Genomic DNA, 14,862 nt, shown 5'->3' with positions numbered 1-14,862 from the left:
TACTTTCCTAGCTCTAAATTGTCCTGACTTTTTACTGTACTTATATTTGGGAAAGCTTCTCTTAATTCCTACAAATTTGAACGTTCAAATCCTACCCATCCTTCGAATTCCATTTCAAAGAACATCTTTCTTAAAGCCTTCTTTAGTCTCCCCAGTAGAGAGTTCTGTTACTAATTTTCATAAAATTTCACTTGTACATTTCTTGTGACATTCATCACATCACATTCATCTTTTAAAAAAGATACTCATGGAATTTAGCAAGCTATAAAAGATCTATAATTGATCCATATAGTCCCTCTTCACACCACATTTATTGAGAGATTGAGTTAGTCATAAGGAAAAGTATGGTTGAATGTAGATAAGTATACACAGAAGAAAAGAATGTAACAGCAGCAACAGCATCAGCATCTCTGGAAAGGGGCCTACCTCTATTCTGGTGCTATATGAAACATATGCTATTTGGGTAGAGAATACTGATCAAATCTTTAATCAGACTTAGTTACTATGGACTCATTGTTGTTTAGTTTCTAAGTGTTTGACTCATTGCAACCCCATGGCCTGTAGATCACCAGGCTCCTCTGTCCATGGGATTTTCCAGGCAAGAATACTGGAGTGGGTTGCCCTTTCCTTCTGCACGGGATCTTCCTGACCAAGGGAACCCCTGTTTTCTACGTGGCAGGAAGATTCTTTACTACTGAGCCACCTGGGAGAGGTAGAATCTAAAGTGTCAGTTCACAATACTTTGCTCACTGTCAAAGAACGGATGTATAAACAACTTTTGTTTTAGTTTTTTAAAATATGATCATTTATATCTGCTTAAAGTGGATGATCGGAGAAGGCAATGGCACCCCACTCCAGTACTCTTGCCTGGAAAATCCCATGGACGGAGGAGCTTGGTAGGCTGCAGTCCATGGGGTCGCAGAGTCGGACACGACTGAGCGACTCACTTTCACTTTTCCCTTTCATGCACTGGAGAAGGAAATGGCAACCCACTCCCGTATTCTTGCCTGGAGAATCCCAAGGCCGGTGGAGCCTGGTTGGCTGCCGTCTATGGGGTCACACAGAGTCGGACACGACTGAAGTGACTTCGCAGCAGCAAAGTGGATGATGGACTTCCCAGGTGGCTCAGTGATAAAGAATCCGCCCGCCAATGCAGGAGATGCAGGTTCAGTCTCAGGGTCTGGAAGATCCCCTGGAGAAGAAAATCACAACCCAGTGTGATTTCCACTCCAGTATTCTTGCCTGGGGAATCCCATGGACAGAGCCTGTTGGGCTACAGTCCAGGGGGTCACAAAGAGTTGCACATGATTTACCAACTAAACAACAACAAAGTGCGTTGGTATATTTTCTTTAATAATCAGAATTGGTTATTAAACAATAATAATTTGCTGCAAAGGAACTGAATATGCATGTTTTCCAAAAGTTCTTAAGCACTATTTCACGAAAAAACAACAAATTATATGTTTATATATATATATGCTATGGTCTGATTGCTTTAAATAAGTATTTCTGAATGGAAGAGAAAACATTGGAATGAGCATACAGATGTGAATGTAATACAACTTTAATGTATATGAAATGTAAAGTTAAAATGTAATACACAGGAATAGAGTTATGCAAAGGGCTTCCCTGTTAGCTCAGATGTTAAAGAATCCGCCTGCAAAGCAGGAGACCTGGGTTCTATCCCTGGGTCAGGAAGATCCCCTGGAGAAGGAAATGGCAACCCACTCCAGTATTCTTGCCCTGAAATCCCATGGACAGATGAGCCTGGCAGGCTGCAGGCCATGGGGTCACAAGAATCTGACACAACTTAGAGACCAAACTACCACTACTTTCAGCCCAGGGATAACTTCAGTGTGTTCTCTAAATCCATTTTTAAAAAGAAAGGGAAAAAAAATGGAGATAATCTTTTGATATTTAAAAACAATGAATAGATTTTTCTTATTCTAATGAATTAATAAGGTAAACATTTTTAAAGAATTAGCATAATCAGTTCTTTATGATTAAATACTATCTCTGCTTAATTTCAAATATTTTTATTACTTCAGTCATTTGACACTGTTCTCAAAGGAATCACCTTACTATAATTGTTTCATTCTTAGACATATATCTTTTCATTAGATGTTCATTTCAAGTTAGGAGTATTTATTTTTAAGCATTGCAGTTTAGAGTAATAGAAACAATATGGGATTAGGGTCAAAAGAGTTGATTGAGTTTGATTCTTAAAACTGATTTAGCAAGAGACCTTGAATGCAATGTAATGTTTTTAAGCTTCATTTCCTCTTTTGTGCAGTAGAGGGAAAAAATATATATTTAACTGCGTTGTTTTGAGGATGAAATGACATAATGTATATGAAAAAACAAGACTATTTACATACTTTATTATTACAGTCAGGAAATAACCGTACATAAATCATCCAGAATGAGTGATCGTTTTGTTTTTTTAGATACCCAAGATAAATACACACATAATTAATGTGTGGGTCATAGAGCCATTCCTTTCTTGGCGTAACAATAACTTTATTGACCTAAACATTTCACCAGCGATCTAAGAAGTTGGAAAGGTTACAATAAACTTTCAAGGCTTAAAACATTTTTTTTTTCGTAGTTCGCTAGCAAGGTTAACAGTCCTACTCTTCACGCACCCCAAACCTGGCCATTACAAACAATTTTTAAATACACAAGTGTTAGCTGTGCAGTTGTTTAGATTCGCATCATGTTTTACACCATAGAATGATGACTGGACACTATTAAAAATAACTAATGCTAAGACACCGCACGGCACTGATCCACGGCCACCGCGCTTTGGTCTCACATTGTTTTAGATGATGTAGGGGGCTCAACACTGTGTCAAGTTGCACCTTCAGTATTAGTTCTGTATCAGAAGAGGCTTTTTTTTTTTCACCCTTTCAGGCTCTAGGAATCTACCCAGCCTAACAGAAAAGGGTTAAAGGAGTCCAGCAGAGGGGAGCAGTGCAGAGAAAGAGAGAATGAGTGTGCGAGCGAGTGTGAGCCCACTGGACAGAGGCGTCGAGTTGCGGAGCGGACTCGTACGCAAGTTCCGAAGGCCCGCGTGTCCGCCGTGGCTGGCCCAAAGGGGGCCGGAGAGGCTCGGCCTGCTCGGAGCGGGCAGCGCTCGGAGGGGCTCGGGATCTGGGTGGGAGGGAGCGGGGTCTCGCGAGGGTTTCAGGGCGTGGCTGGAGTGGGGGGCGCGCGGCGAGTGTGCGCGGGTGTGAGCGCGCGAGAGAGGGCGAGTGTGAGCGCGGCGAGTGTGAGCGCGGCGAGTGTGCGGCCGCGTCGCCATTCCCCGTGACGTCAGAGTGTATTGTTGTGAGCGGGGCCGAGCGGAGCATCCCCGGAGCTGTCACAGCGGCGGCGGCGCAGTGCAAGCCCCGCACGAGCGAGCCCGGCCGGCGCCGCCCCCGGCCCCGGCCCCGGCCCCGTCCCCGGCCCCGGCCCCGGCCCCGGCCCCGCCGCCGCCGCCGCCCCCGCCCCCGGCCCGCCCGTCGCGCGCCGCCGCCGCCCGCGCGCCCCCACCCAGCCCACCCCACCCCCTCGCTCCATCCCTCCCACCCGCCGCCCGCGCGCTCCCCCCGCGGAGCGAGTGCGGGTCACCGGGTCACTGGGTCATTGTCTCGGCGCCCGAACCCCGAGCACCCCGTGGAATCCCCCACGTCATCAGCAGAACCATCAATGAGATGCAAACATGAAAGACAAGAGGAAGAAGAAGGACCGCACCTGGGCCGAGGCTGCCCGCCTGGTACGTACCGCCCCCCGCCCGCCGCCCCGCGCCGGCCCGCGCCGGCGGAGACGGCCGCTTCCAGCCCGAACCGCCGCCAGCTCGCCGGGCTCCCGCTCTTTGTTATTCTGCGGGAGTGGGCTCGCCCGGGGGCCCCAGGGTGTGTGTGTGTGTGTGTCTGTGTGTGTGCGTGCGCGCGCGGAGGGGCACAGCGATTATCTCGGGGAGCCCGGCGCCCTCCGCGCCCGGGACCGCCCGGGACACTTCTCCCGGTACTTCGCTCTCGGGGCTCGGCCGTGCCTCCTCCGCCGGGGAATTTCCGAGCGCTCGGCCGCGCTCCGCTTCGCTGTGCCGCTCCGGAGACCTTTGTGTGGCAATTACCACTCCCTCCCGGCCCCTCCACCCCCCGGAATTCCATCGATAACTCTCCGTGCACGGTCTGTGTGGGTTTCGACGTTTGTGAGTTCATACATTTCACACGTGCATGCCCGGTGTGTGTCCGACCCGGACTTGTGGGGCGTGTTGCATGTGGGCTCCGTCGTGGCGGCTCCGTGTGCCGTGTCGTGTGCATTATGTATGCACACTGATACGTGCAGGTTTTGTGTGACTCAAGTTCGTTGGTGTTTGTAGGTATTGTGCTCAGCCCGACGTTTGTGTGTACATTCTGTGCACGTGTGTGCCATTTGTGAGTATGTGTGTCCGGGTGTGTGTGTGTGTGTTTCGTGAAGTTGAGTCAGTGTCATTTGTAGCGGGGGGTTATTAAGAGTGTACAGCTAGGTGTGTTTCTCTGCTGGCTTCCTGGGCGGTGTTACTTCGCTGCTTTTCCTTTTCTTTAACCTTTCGGAGCTTACGTTTTAATCAGCGAAAGAATGTCTCTATAGAAATGCTGGTTGGCAGAGGGGCGTCGGCGTCTTTGGTTTGATGTATGTGTACGTGTGGGTTTTTCTCTTTTTTTCCTTCATCATCTTCTTGTAACGGACAGCTGTAAACGGTTTTTTTTTTTTTTTTAAAGGGTATTTCTGTACAGTGTGTCTCACGGGAATGTAAGGCATTACACTTGAAGCTTAGCCTTTCAGGCTTTCGGCTGCATAGATTAAATATTTATTCACCAACTTACTATCTGTTATAAATTGACCAAAAGAAAGCAGACTGCATGCAGCAGGGGTGGGGTGGGGTGGGGTGGGGGGGAGCTGAAAACCCCAGGATATGTTACTGGGTTGACTTTGTAAAGATTGTTTTACTATAACTGTGGTCTTTTTTTTTTTTTTTTTTTAAAGCTTTTGAGTAACTACATCATGTTCAAGGAGAACATTTGTCAAAAGTAATTATCTGAGTTTGGTTGAAGGGCCTTGCTGGTATGTTTCTGGATTCTGGCAAAGGGTTTTAGATAATTGGCTCTATTGCCCTGCGCAGAAGTGACAGAAGTCCTTCTTAATTGCAGTCTAGTTATTGGTAGCTGAAGTGCCCGGGCCCCTTTATTCATTTTTAATTTGTAATAGTGTGTGTTATGATTTCTCTCTTTATCTGCGGTCCTGTTAATCGCTAAATCACTCAGTCTCCGTGGATGAATGGGCAGGTAATAGTCATTCTCTAATGAACTGCATCTGGGAGAGTGAACTTATTTGTAAGGAATATGTGAAAAGTAAGCAGTGTTAAGTAAATGCCAGATTGATGTTATCATTGGATTTTTGCTAAAGCAGAGTAGGTTATTTATTGTTTGCTCAACCATTTATTCAGAATTGTGTAGGGGGTGTGCACCTCTTCTGAAAATGCATTATTCCAGTTCCTTGGAGTGGCAGTCAAGTATTATTATAGAGCTTCAGTGTATGTATTTTAAACAAGTGAACAATGAGTTGATTTATAAATATTTTAAAATAATGGTTCATGAATTAGCTATATCTGCCTGCAGAGAATTCTTAATAAATAACAGTATTCTGATGGAATTTAAAGCTAACCATTTGTATTCAATCAGTATATGTTGCTATTCTTGAAAGTACTATGCTTTATTTGATTTAATTGTCTTATAGAGATAAATCTTGAAATAGGTTTCAGAGTTACATGTTTTTTGTTAAAAGTTTCATTTTCCTCTTGCAAAGTTCATTGATGGGAAAAGACACTAGGAGTCATCAACACAAAAGAATTAATGATAGACCAGATGTCTCTGTTTTAACCAGACATATTGAACTAGTAGTTATGGTAATTTTTCAATTTGGTTCAAGTTATTTTTCCCCTGGTAGTTGTACAAATGTGTATGTATTCAAAATGTGACAGTTGAAATAAAATACTGAATAAAGTAGCAAATAATTGTTACTGTAGATATCTTTTTCAGAAATTTGCCATTTATAATAGTGACTTATGATCATTCTTAACTTATTTGGTAAAAAAGGAGAAATGATTCCATATGAGTAATAGTGACAATTTTTCATGTTTTCTTTATGGTTACGTGAATGCATATTGACAAGCTCTCTTCCAAACTTTCATGAAAAACATTTTTACTCTTAAAAGTGATAGTAGTAATTTATACTCAATGAAAAAGAAATGCCCTTTTTTTTTTTTTGGTGCATTTCTGTGATAGAAGTCCTATTTTATATTTTCACACTGCCACTGCTGATTTTGCTGTTGTGGTGGTGAAGAATTTTTAGCCTATTCTCCATCAAATGTTAAACCAGATGCCTGATTTTAAAACTAAAGACTAAAAATCAATAGAAAATATGCAGCTCAGTATGTGGTTCTTGCAATATATGAACTAAAGAGAAAGTATCCAAATTAACATTAAGAATAATCTTCGAAAGTATGCCATGTATACTTTTATATATCTATATACATATGTGAGTATATCTATATATATGTGTGTGTGTGTATATATATATGTACATATATATATCCTACTAGTGTATATGTATGTGTGTTTGCATGTGATTATCTTGAATGAAAGGATATCAGGGCAGAGGAAATGCAAAATCGATTTTTTGAACTGAGACCAAAAGCTTACATTGAAGTGTAGCTTGGTATTCATTTTTAAGAAAAATGTATATGGAAGAGCAGTTCTTTCCAGAGTAACTTAGAACTTCCCTTCGACAACAGAATTTTGGTTTTCTTTCTTTATAAGAAAAGTATCCGGCATCCAAATCTGTAAACTGAGTGGCAGCTCTAGGGATTTTGTTTTAGATGGAGATGTAGCTATCAAGCTCCACCAATTTTCTCATAGAAGTATGTCCTGTTTGGATGTGGTGGGCTTGTTTATCTTAGGAAAGGAGGACTGGTGGCATAATTCCCCTGTATTTTCAGGAATGTGGTGATTATTAACAGGCTGCCATTTTAAAATAGTAATATGACATCCTTGCCCCCCCTCCTTTTTTTTTCTTTCTGCCCTGCATCAATTGCAGAAATTTCAGCCTTCAGCCTCCCCCTCCCCCTCGGCCTTCTGCAGTTGTGGTTGTTACTTAGCGCAGGGCCATTTAATATGGAGTCTGCTCCCAAACCAGATGCATTTTCTTCTGTTTTATCTGCTCGTCTAAGGTTGTAGAGTCTCAGAGGATCCCACAATCACATGGAAGTGTCTTCTGTCTTAATATTTGTAGCCCACAATAAGAATAAAAATCAAAACCATAACTCATGTCGAGCTGGGGCTTTGACTTTAATCCTTTTGACTTTTATCTCAAGTCTTCACTCTGTTACTATAAATACAGTTTAAACCATTGTGAAAGGATCTTCATGCTTCTTTGTAAAAAATGGGGATTTGACAGGACTTTGTTTTAGTGCACTAAGGGGTTTCTTTGTTACTGGCTTAACACAGAACATACTGTTATTTATATATTTAGTCTAGGTTAATTCTCTCTTTTTTTTGACATGCAAAAATGTTGTTGCTTTGAGAAGTGCTTTTTGATAGTTTCATCAGTTTGTTCTATAGGGAATGCAGCTGTTAAGATAATGGTTCGATGTATTAATTTGTTCCCTGAGTTTCCTTCTATTTGTTTTGTTCCTTACAATCTTTGTTTAGTCTCACTGGCACCTGAAAATAAATCTTAACAATCTTCAATAGCTTTGTGCTTGGTAACATGGCTGATTTATTTGCTTGTGGTTTAGATACATTCACACAGATAATGAATATCCGTGGGTTTTTTTTTGGGGGGGTGGGGTTCAAGGTGACCTTTGGAAAAAATTTTAATGGCAAATTTGCCTCACTGTTGGGAAAAAAGCAGACACATACTCCTTTATGCCCTAGCAGAGTTACTGAAGGTTTTAAGTAAATTGAACTTTTGTAAATCATACTCTATTAAAAATTAAGTAGGGGTTTATTAATTAAAGGAAATCTGTGTGAATCTTTTGCACAGTGAAGATTCTTTTGCATAATGCATTATATTCTAAATAAACTGTTAGGGTTTTTATCAAGTAAAGCTGAATGGTAATGGTAGCTGTTAAACTAGAAAACAGTTCGTAATTGTTCATTTACTAGTTGCCTTGCCTTTTGTCTTTGTATTTTAGAAGTAAGTGAAATTTTTCAGGGGTGATGAACATAGTGTAGAGCGGAGAGCATTGGTCTTGCTTTGGGCATTTTCTCACTGTGTTAGTGGTGCTTAGATTTTAGGTTAGGACCAGGCCTTTGTGAGAGCGGAGAACATTTTGACTTGTGATTTGGGGTAAGCTCCAAAGGTGTACATGAACATAACTGTGACAGTGCTTACTGGTTTAAGAGACTGGCTGATGTGTTTGGCAAATGGAATTTTATTTTCAATAGCTTACATTTCAGTTGGCTTGCTTCAGCTATTTTCTGTGATTCACACATAGCATCATTTCTTTATGTCTATATCATCATCTTTCTTTCAGATATGGAACCTAAATTTTCATTTTGCAGTTTCAAAGATGGAAAAGAGTTAGCAAGCTCTGTGCCTCTCTAGAAAAAAAAGGAGTTTCAAGTTGGAAAAAAAAATGTGTTTGAAATAATGAGGGATGTGAACTTGGGCCAGTGTATAGGTTGTTAATTTTTTATTTCCTGCTGACATGAAAGAGAATTTTAAGAATTCTTTCTTAAGTTTTCCTCTCTTTGACAAATTCTTTGGTCGCAGATGAGCATATGGTAGCTTTTAGACTTGTAGAGTTATACCTGTAAAGGAATTTCACCGCAGAACAACAAACTGATTAAGTAATTAAATTTAATTTTTAATAATGTAATCATTTAACATATCACTTAAATACATTGGAAATGTGAAGTTTGGCCGCTAAATATTTTGAGGGCTCCTACATAGCATATGGGTCAAATGCCAGGGGTGATACAAACTTATATTCTGAAGGAGTGTAGAGTTCAGTGAGCGAACCTGGAGGGTGACTGAGCAGACACCATCCATGGGCATCACATGGATGATTAAGAAGTGCTAGTTTATAGATTTTTCAGAAGGGAGAAGTTGATTGAAGAAGACTTACTGGACTAAGTGAAGCTTGATTTGTCCTTGAAATATGAGTAAGATTAAACAGGTGATGAGAGAAACTTTCTAGGAAGAGAGAACTGTATGGACAAAGATGTGGTGTCAGGTGAGAGGAAGTATTCAGGGGACAATGAACGGCCACTCTAGAAATCTCAAAAGACTTGAGGGGAACTTGCACTGCAATAAAGTTGAAAATTAGATTGTGACTCAATTGGGGAGGGGTTTGAAAAGTCATTTTAAGATAGTTGGACATTGTAAATTGTAGCATGGGGCTGATGGGGTAGTGGGGTAGTAGAAACACACAGTGTACACACATACTCTCAAATGACTATTCCTTATAGAGAGGGGGCTCCGTTACTTGGAGAATCTAAAACCAAAATTGATGTTAGAAATATTTTATTTAAAAAAGCACAACTTTGTTCTGTGTCATAGCCTTTCAAATGATGAAAAGTAAACATTAGTAAATACTATACATTGCATTTGTAGAAAACATATACAGAGCACTCATTTGCCAAACCCTTGAGATCCATGGGTAGCAGGGGTTTGCTCAGTAACTCATTCTCCTAGTGTGTGGTTTAATGATGTGTCCAGTATCTTCACCTTGTTTGTAAGGAGCAGGGCTGGCATAAGTCCTTTGAAAAATTCTGTGCTGTCTGGTATTTTAAAAATAATAGAAGCATTTTAACTGATGTAAATTTAACTGATTTGTTGCGTGGAGGCATAGGGAGGATGCAAGACTTACTGACCACCTCTCAGATTGCCTGTCTTTCATTTCTCTCTCTCCCCCTTTTTTTAAGCATCAAAACTTTGCATGGCTGCTGCTGCTGCTGTTGTTAATTCGTAATTTAAAATATGCTCTCCCCCACCCCTGAGGTCCTCTGGAGCAGATCCTGGCTCCTTCCCGGTAGGACTGGGAGGAGGGGCATCTGTATAGAAGGACTTTCCGCTATTTGCCAGCACTGAGAGCCTTGATTGTTCTGCCTTTGTCCCCGCACAGTTGGTAGCTGTGGAAATCTAGCCCTGACTGAAACTTTCCCTGAAGAGCCCTTGGGGAACAAATAGAAACATTATATGATTAGCCACATTGTTTTCATTATTAAACAAATCTACAGAAAAGGGTAGCAATTAACAGCTTTATCTGCCTGAACTTAGACACCTATCTCTCCTCTTCCCTCCCTAGTCCCACTTGAAATGGGTAACAATTAACTGTTGCTGGTTTTAATGTCAGCAACTGACAACACCAGGCTGGGAATAGGCACTTCTGGTTGATTGACATGTAGCCCTCTGACACATTCTTATGTAGTTTTAGGGCAAATTCATGCCCTGGGGTTAGAGCCAAAGGGCTTGTCAGAACACTGACTTTAATAGCTACAGTATACAACTTAAATGACATCTAAGACCTTAGCTCCTGGTGGAACTTTTAGAACCTGAGGAATTCTTCAAGGCAGTGGAATTTATGCTTAATGGACAAGCTTAGAACTTGTAAGATTTTTGTCTAAGTATATAGATATATAATTGACTTTATGATACAGTTATTTATTATCAGTTTATCTGTAGCATACATTAGTCCATGAAAAACTTAATGATTTTTAAATAATTCAAAAATTGATTTTTTTTGGAAAGTGTTCTAATTTTTTTTTTTTTTTACTAATCCAACAGTTGATTTCTGAGTGTATGATTTATGACTTAACGAAGGGAATGGGAGGAACCCTCTTCATTTTATTCAGAAGACAGATGGCATTTTCAGGATTTTGTTAACTTTCATGTAGTGAAACCTGTTTTGATGAATTCAGGAAATTAGAAATTGAGATTGGGTCTTTGGGCTTGTTTTCCAGCTTAGTCATGAAGAAGACATGATATATAGTGAGGCTGTTGGTTTTTCTTAATTTTTTTTTAATGTCAGGAATAAATGACTATACATGTAATTTGTGTATGTATAGAAATCTTGTTGACATGGCTGCAGACCTAAGTCCGTGTCTGGACCATCAGGACTCTGTATTCCCCACCACCACCTTCCCCTTCCTCCCCCTCCTTACCATGCACACACAACAGACACTCATCATTTGAAAAATTGTTTATAAGAAGATCTCCTTCATTGTAAAATATGTGTTGTCATATCTTCAAAATCTCACAATCAGAAATTGTCATTCCTGAATTCCCTGTTTAGTCTACTTTGGTCCTCTTAATCTCTTTTGAGTCAATTCTGGAAATTCAATTAAACATTCTGCATTAAACTTTGATATTTTACTTGTTTTCTTTTCATCACTATTGCCCTTTCCTGCTTGCTGTAGGGTCTCCTCTCAGTTTCCCTCTTCGTCTTGCTATATCTCAGAATTATGTCTCCCTCCTCCTTTTTATTCTCAGTTTTCTCCTCTCTTTGAGCAGTCTCGCCCACTTCAGTGGCAGGTTTCTCAGGATAAGAACTCTAGCCTTGATGTTTTCTTTAAATTTGGATTTATACTAACAATTTTTATTGTTTATCTCCTTGCACTATGGATATTCATAAATGAAATTCATCCAGTTCAGTTAAATATTCATTGGCGACCTCCCACAAATGTGCCATGCATTGGGTCCACAACAGGAAAGGACATCATTCCTGTCTGGAGGGCACTTACCTGTATGAGCATAAATAATATCTGTGAAGGATGGAAATTCTAACTATAGCTCACATTTAGTTCCTCCTCTTTTCATTCTCTGTGTTTTACAGAGTGCTGACCTTCCAGCTAATTCTGAACCTAATTTGTTTTCCAAATTTTACTTAGTGAAGCTGTATTAATCTTTCTAGAACAGATTTGATCTTACTGAATCATTCCTCTAGTTATAGTTTTGTGATTACCTTTAAGTTAAAGTTCAGCAGGTCATGGGAAACTCATTTTAACCTTAGAAATCCTTTTTTAAAAGTGATATATGATTGTTTTCCCTAATAGTATCAAGAATTTAACATGTTCTATTCATTATACATCACACCAACTTTCCCATCATGTAGTAATTTTGGAAGTCTTACATTTATTTTAAATTCTTTTTAAACACAGCAGTTATTTTTAATATGGCATAAATTAATAACATATTTTATTAACTTCCATGCTCAACTTTATTTCTTACATTGCATTCACTCTAAATTGCCTCCTTTAACAGCTTTTTAAAAAAATTAATTGAGGGTCTCTGGGTTCACAATCTTTGCATTTCTGAAATGTTTTCGTTTTGTCCACCCCTTAAAAACTTGATTATTAAGCTTTTGTGTTTTAAGTTAGTTACAGACTCATATGAAGTTATAAGAATTAAGAAAACATGAACTAATGGCCAATCCTTCCTAATCATCCATACCCTCTCTCCCAATCCTCCCTGTTCTCATAATTTTAATCTTAATGTAGTCAAGATTGGGTGTACAAAAAAAAAAAGATTAGGTGTACAACAGTGATCAACATTGGCCTTTAGGAAGTATTATCCATCAAATGTGTGGATTATAATTCAAAAAGATTTCTATTCTCACAAAGCTCAGCACATCTTCCATTAGAAAATAAATGGAAAAACTTGGTAGGAAAAAATTAAGATATCCTATGTTGCTCTCACCTTTGAGTGATAATTTAACTAGTTATAAAAGTCTTAGTTGACAGTTGCTTTATCCTTAGTACATTGGAAATGTTTCTTCATTATGGTCTTGCATCAGTGGTTGTAATGTCTTGTCTGTGGTGAGTTTCATTGTTGCTTTTTAAAGAAGTAATATGCTTTTGGTATCTGAGAGTTTTTACATGTTCTCTTTATCCTTGAAGTTATGAAGTTTTAATGCTTTGTCTTAAATGTTTGCCTTTATGGTGTTATGCTTGGTATCTAGAGTTTACTTTTTAGTGTGTGTGTTTAGTCGCTCAGTTGTGTCCGACTCTTTGTGATTGCGTGTACTATTGCCAGCCAGGCTCCTCTGTCCATGGCATTTGCCAGGCAAGAATAGTGGAAACGGTTGCCATTTCCTTTCCATGCTTTTCTTAAAGAGTATGCTTGATTGTTGCCTTTTTATACTTTAAAATTTTAACCAAGTTTTGGCATAGGACTTATATTGTCTTGTGCCCCCAGCAGGCCATGAGTTCTTTGGAGTCTTCTAAGTGTTCCCACCGCATCTAATAGTTTAGTTTATGGGCTAGCAGTGATTTAAATGCAATGTGGAAAGGACGTCCCTAATGTGGAACAGGATACAGCAGTGAATATGCTGGCTTGGCTGGTCAGAATTGTGGATTGCAAGCAACAGAAACCACTTCTTGCTAACTTAAGTATAGAAAATGAGATTTTTTTGGAGGCCATGAAGTAGTTTATATAGTCATCAGAAAGGATCTTTAAAAAAAAGAAGGTTGGAAATATTGGCAGAGATCAATAGAGGATGAGCAGCAGAAATATACACAGTCATGCTGCAAGAACAGTCTACTTGGATTGTGGCTGTGGGCACCACTAGCACAATGATGGTCACCTCTGTGACTTAGTGCTGACATTGGACACTGCTGTTGCTCCCAACGTATCATATGAATGTATTATAGTCTACTCTGTCTTTGCATCCAAGGGTCAAGATTCAAATTCACAGGCAGATGCATCTAATTGTCAGACTCTAGTTCCCAAGTCTATACCTTAGCTGCTGAAGACTGATGAGAAGGTGTATATGGCCTCTTCACCATTGTAGTAGAAGCATCTATGTTTATATATTCATAGTGGCAATAAAGCCAACTGAAGATTAAAACTGAATGCCCCACCTCTTTCCACCTCCTGCTGTCAGCAATTCTGCTCCCCATTTTTCTTCTCTCAGTGAAAGCCGTCACCCTCTCTGTAGTTCCTCAAATCAAAAACCTTCTTGTCATAATTAATGCTCTTTTGTATTTTTTTTCTTTTTATCCAGTAATCACTGAGTTATGCCAGTTTTATTTCCTTTTCTTCAAATTTTCAAATCCTAGTCTTTACATGTTATGCATATATCCATTTCCACTGCAATTTATCTTGACTCAGGCAGTGTATGGGTTTGGGAAAGAATATAGATTAATGACAGGCCTGAAAGTCAGGCAGATTTATGTTTGAGGCTCATTTCTGCCACTTACTATGTGTTTGACCTTGGGCAAATTATTTAATATCTCTCAATTTTAGTTCAATTGTCTATTAAAGGGAATAATGGCATTACAGAGTGGTTGGAATATTTAAATAAGATAACGTGCATAAGGTACTTAAGTACAGTGTCTGACATTAGAAGGTGCCAGTTAATGTTAGTGCCTGGTAGTTCCCATCTTCTCATTAAGTTGATACAACAACCTTGTAAGTGGTTTTACAGGCTCCAGACTTGCTTCCACTCAGACTCATTCTCCTTATTACATCCGCAGCTGCTTCTTTAAAGGTAGAACTGGTTCATGTTATCCCCTTGAGCCTGACTAAGGTGCTATAGAAAACAGATGGCATTATCTTATAACGGGTGATTAAAGAAAGTTAGGGCACAATAAAAGAAAAGAACAAGAGATAGACAAATCAGGGCTATTACCAGCAGAAGGACGTTACTATCCTTAGACTTGAAAGGCCAAGGAGACTGGAGAGTGGTTACTGCAGAGATGTGGGCTCTGATTATGGAAGGGTCAGAAGTAAAACATAGCCAGTGCCATCCCAAACCCCCGCAAGGGGGAGGAGCTTGCTCATTGTCATCCTGACTCCACTCTCCTTCCATCCTCTGATCGCCAGTTG

General features: G+C 40.2%; 1 protein-coding gene across 10 annotated transcripts in view; it reads left to right on the top strand.

Annotated features, from left to right (window-relative positions):
* The first annotated feature begins 3,546 nt into the window (after positions 1 to 3,546).
* The window catches only part of ASXL3 (ASXL transcriptional regulator 3), a 186,652-nt gene continuing 175,336 nt past the window's right edge, over positions 3,547 to 14,862 (top strand). For 2 of the 10 annotated variants that reach the window (XM_081562548.1, XM_081562546.1), the window contains exon 1: positions 3,547 to 3,760. Coding sequence is in view for 2 of the 10 variants with exons in the window: in XM_081562540.1 (XP_081418666.1) it covers positions 3,707 to 3,760 (54 nt within the window). In the remaining 8 variants the exon portion in view is untranslated. The remainder of the gene's footprint in view (positions 3,761 to 14,862) is intronic. The other 8 variants (XM_081562540.1, XM_081562539.1, XM_081562559.1 and 5 more) reach the window with 5 other exon arrangements.

This window comes from Giraffa tippelskirchi, chromosome 14 (assembly GCF_054371585.1).
Source record: "Giraffa tippelskirchi isolate mGirTip1 chromosome 14, T2T-mGirTip1v1.2.pri, whole genome shotgun sequence".
Classification (NCBI taxonomy): domain Eukaryota; kingdom Metazoa; phylum Chordata; class Mammalia; order Artiodactyla; family Giraffidae; genus Giraffa; species Giraffa tippelskirchi.
Note: the sequence above shows the minus strand (reverse complement) of the source record. Positions and strands in the feature narration are given on the sequence as shown.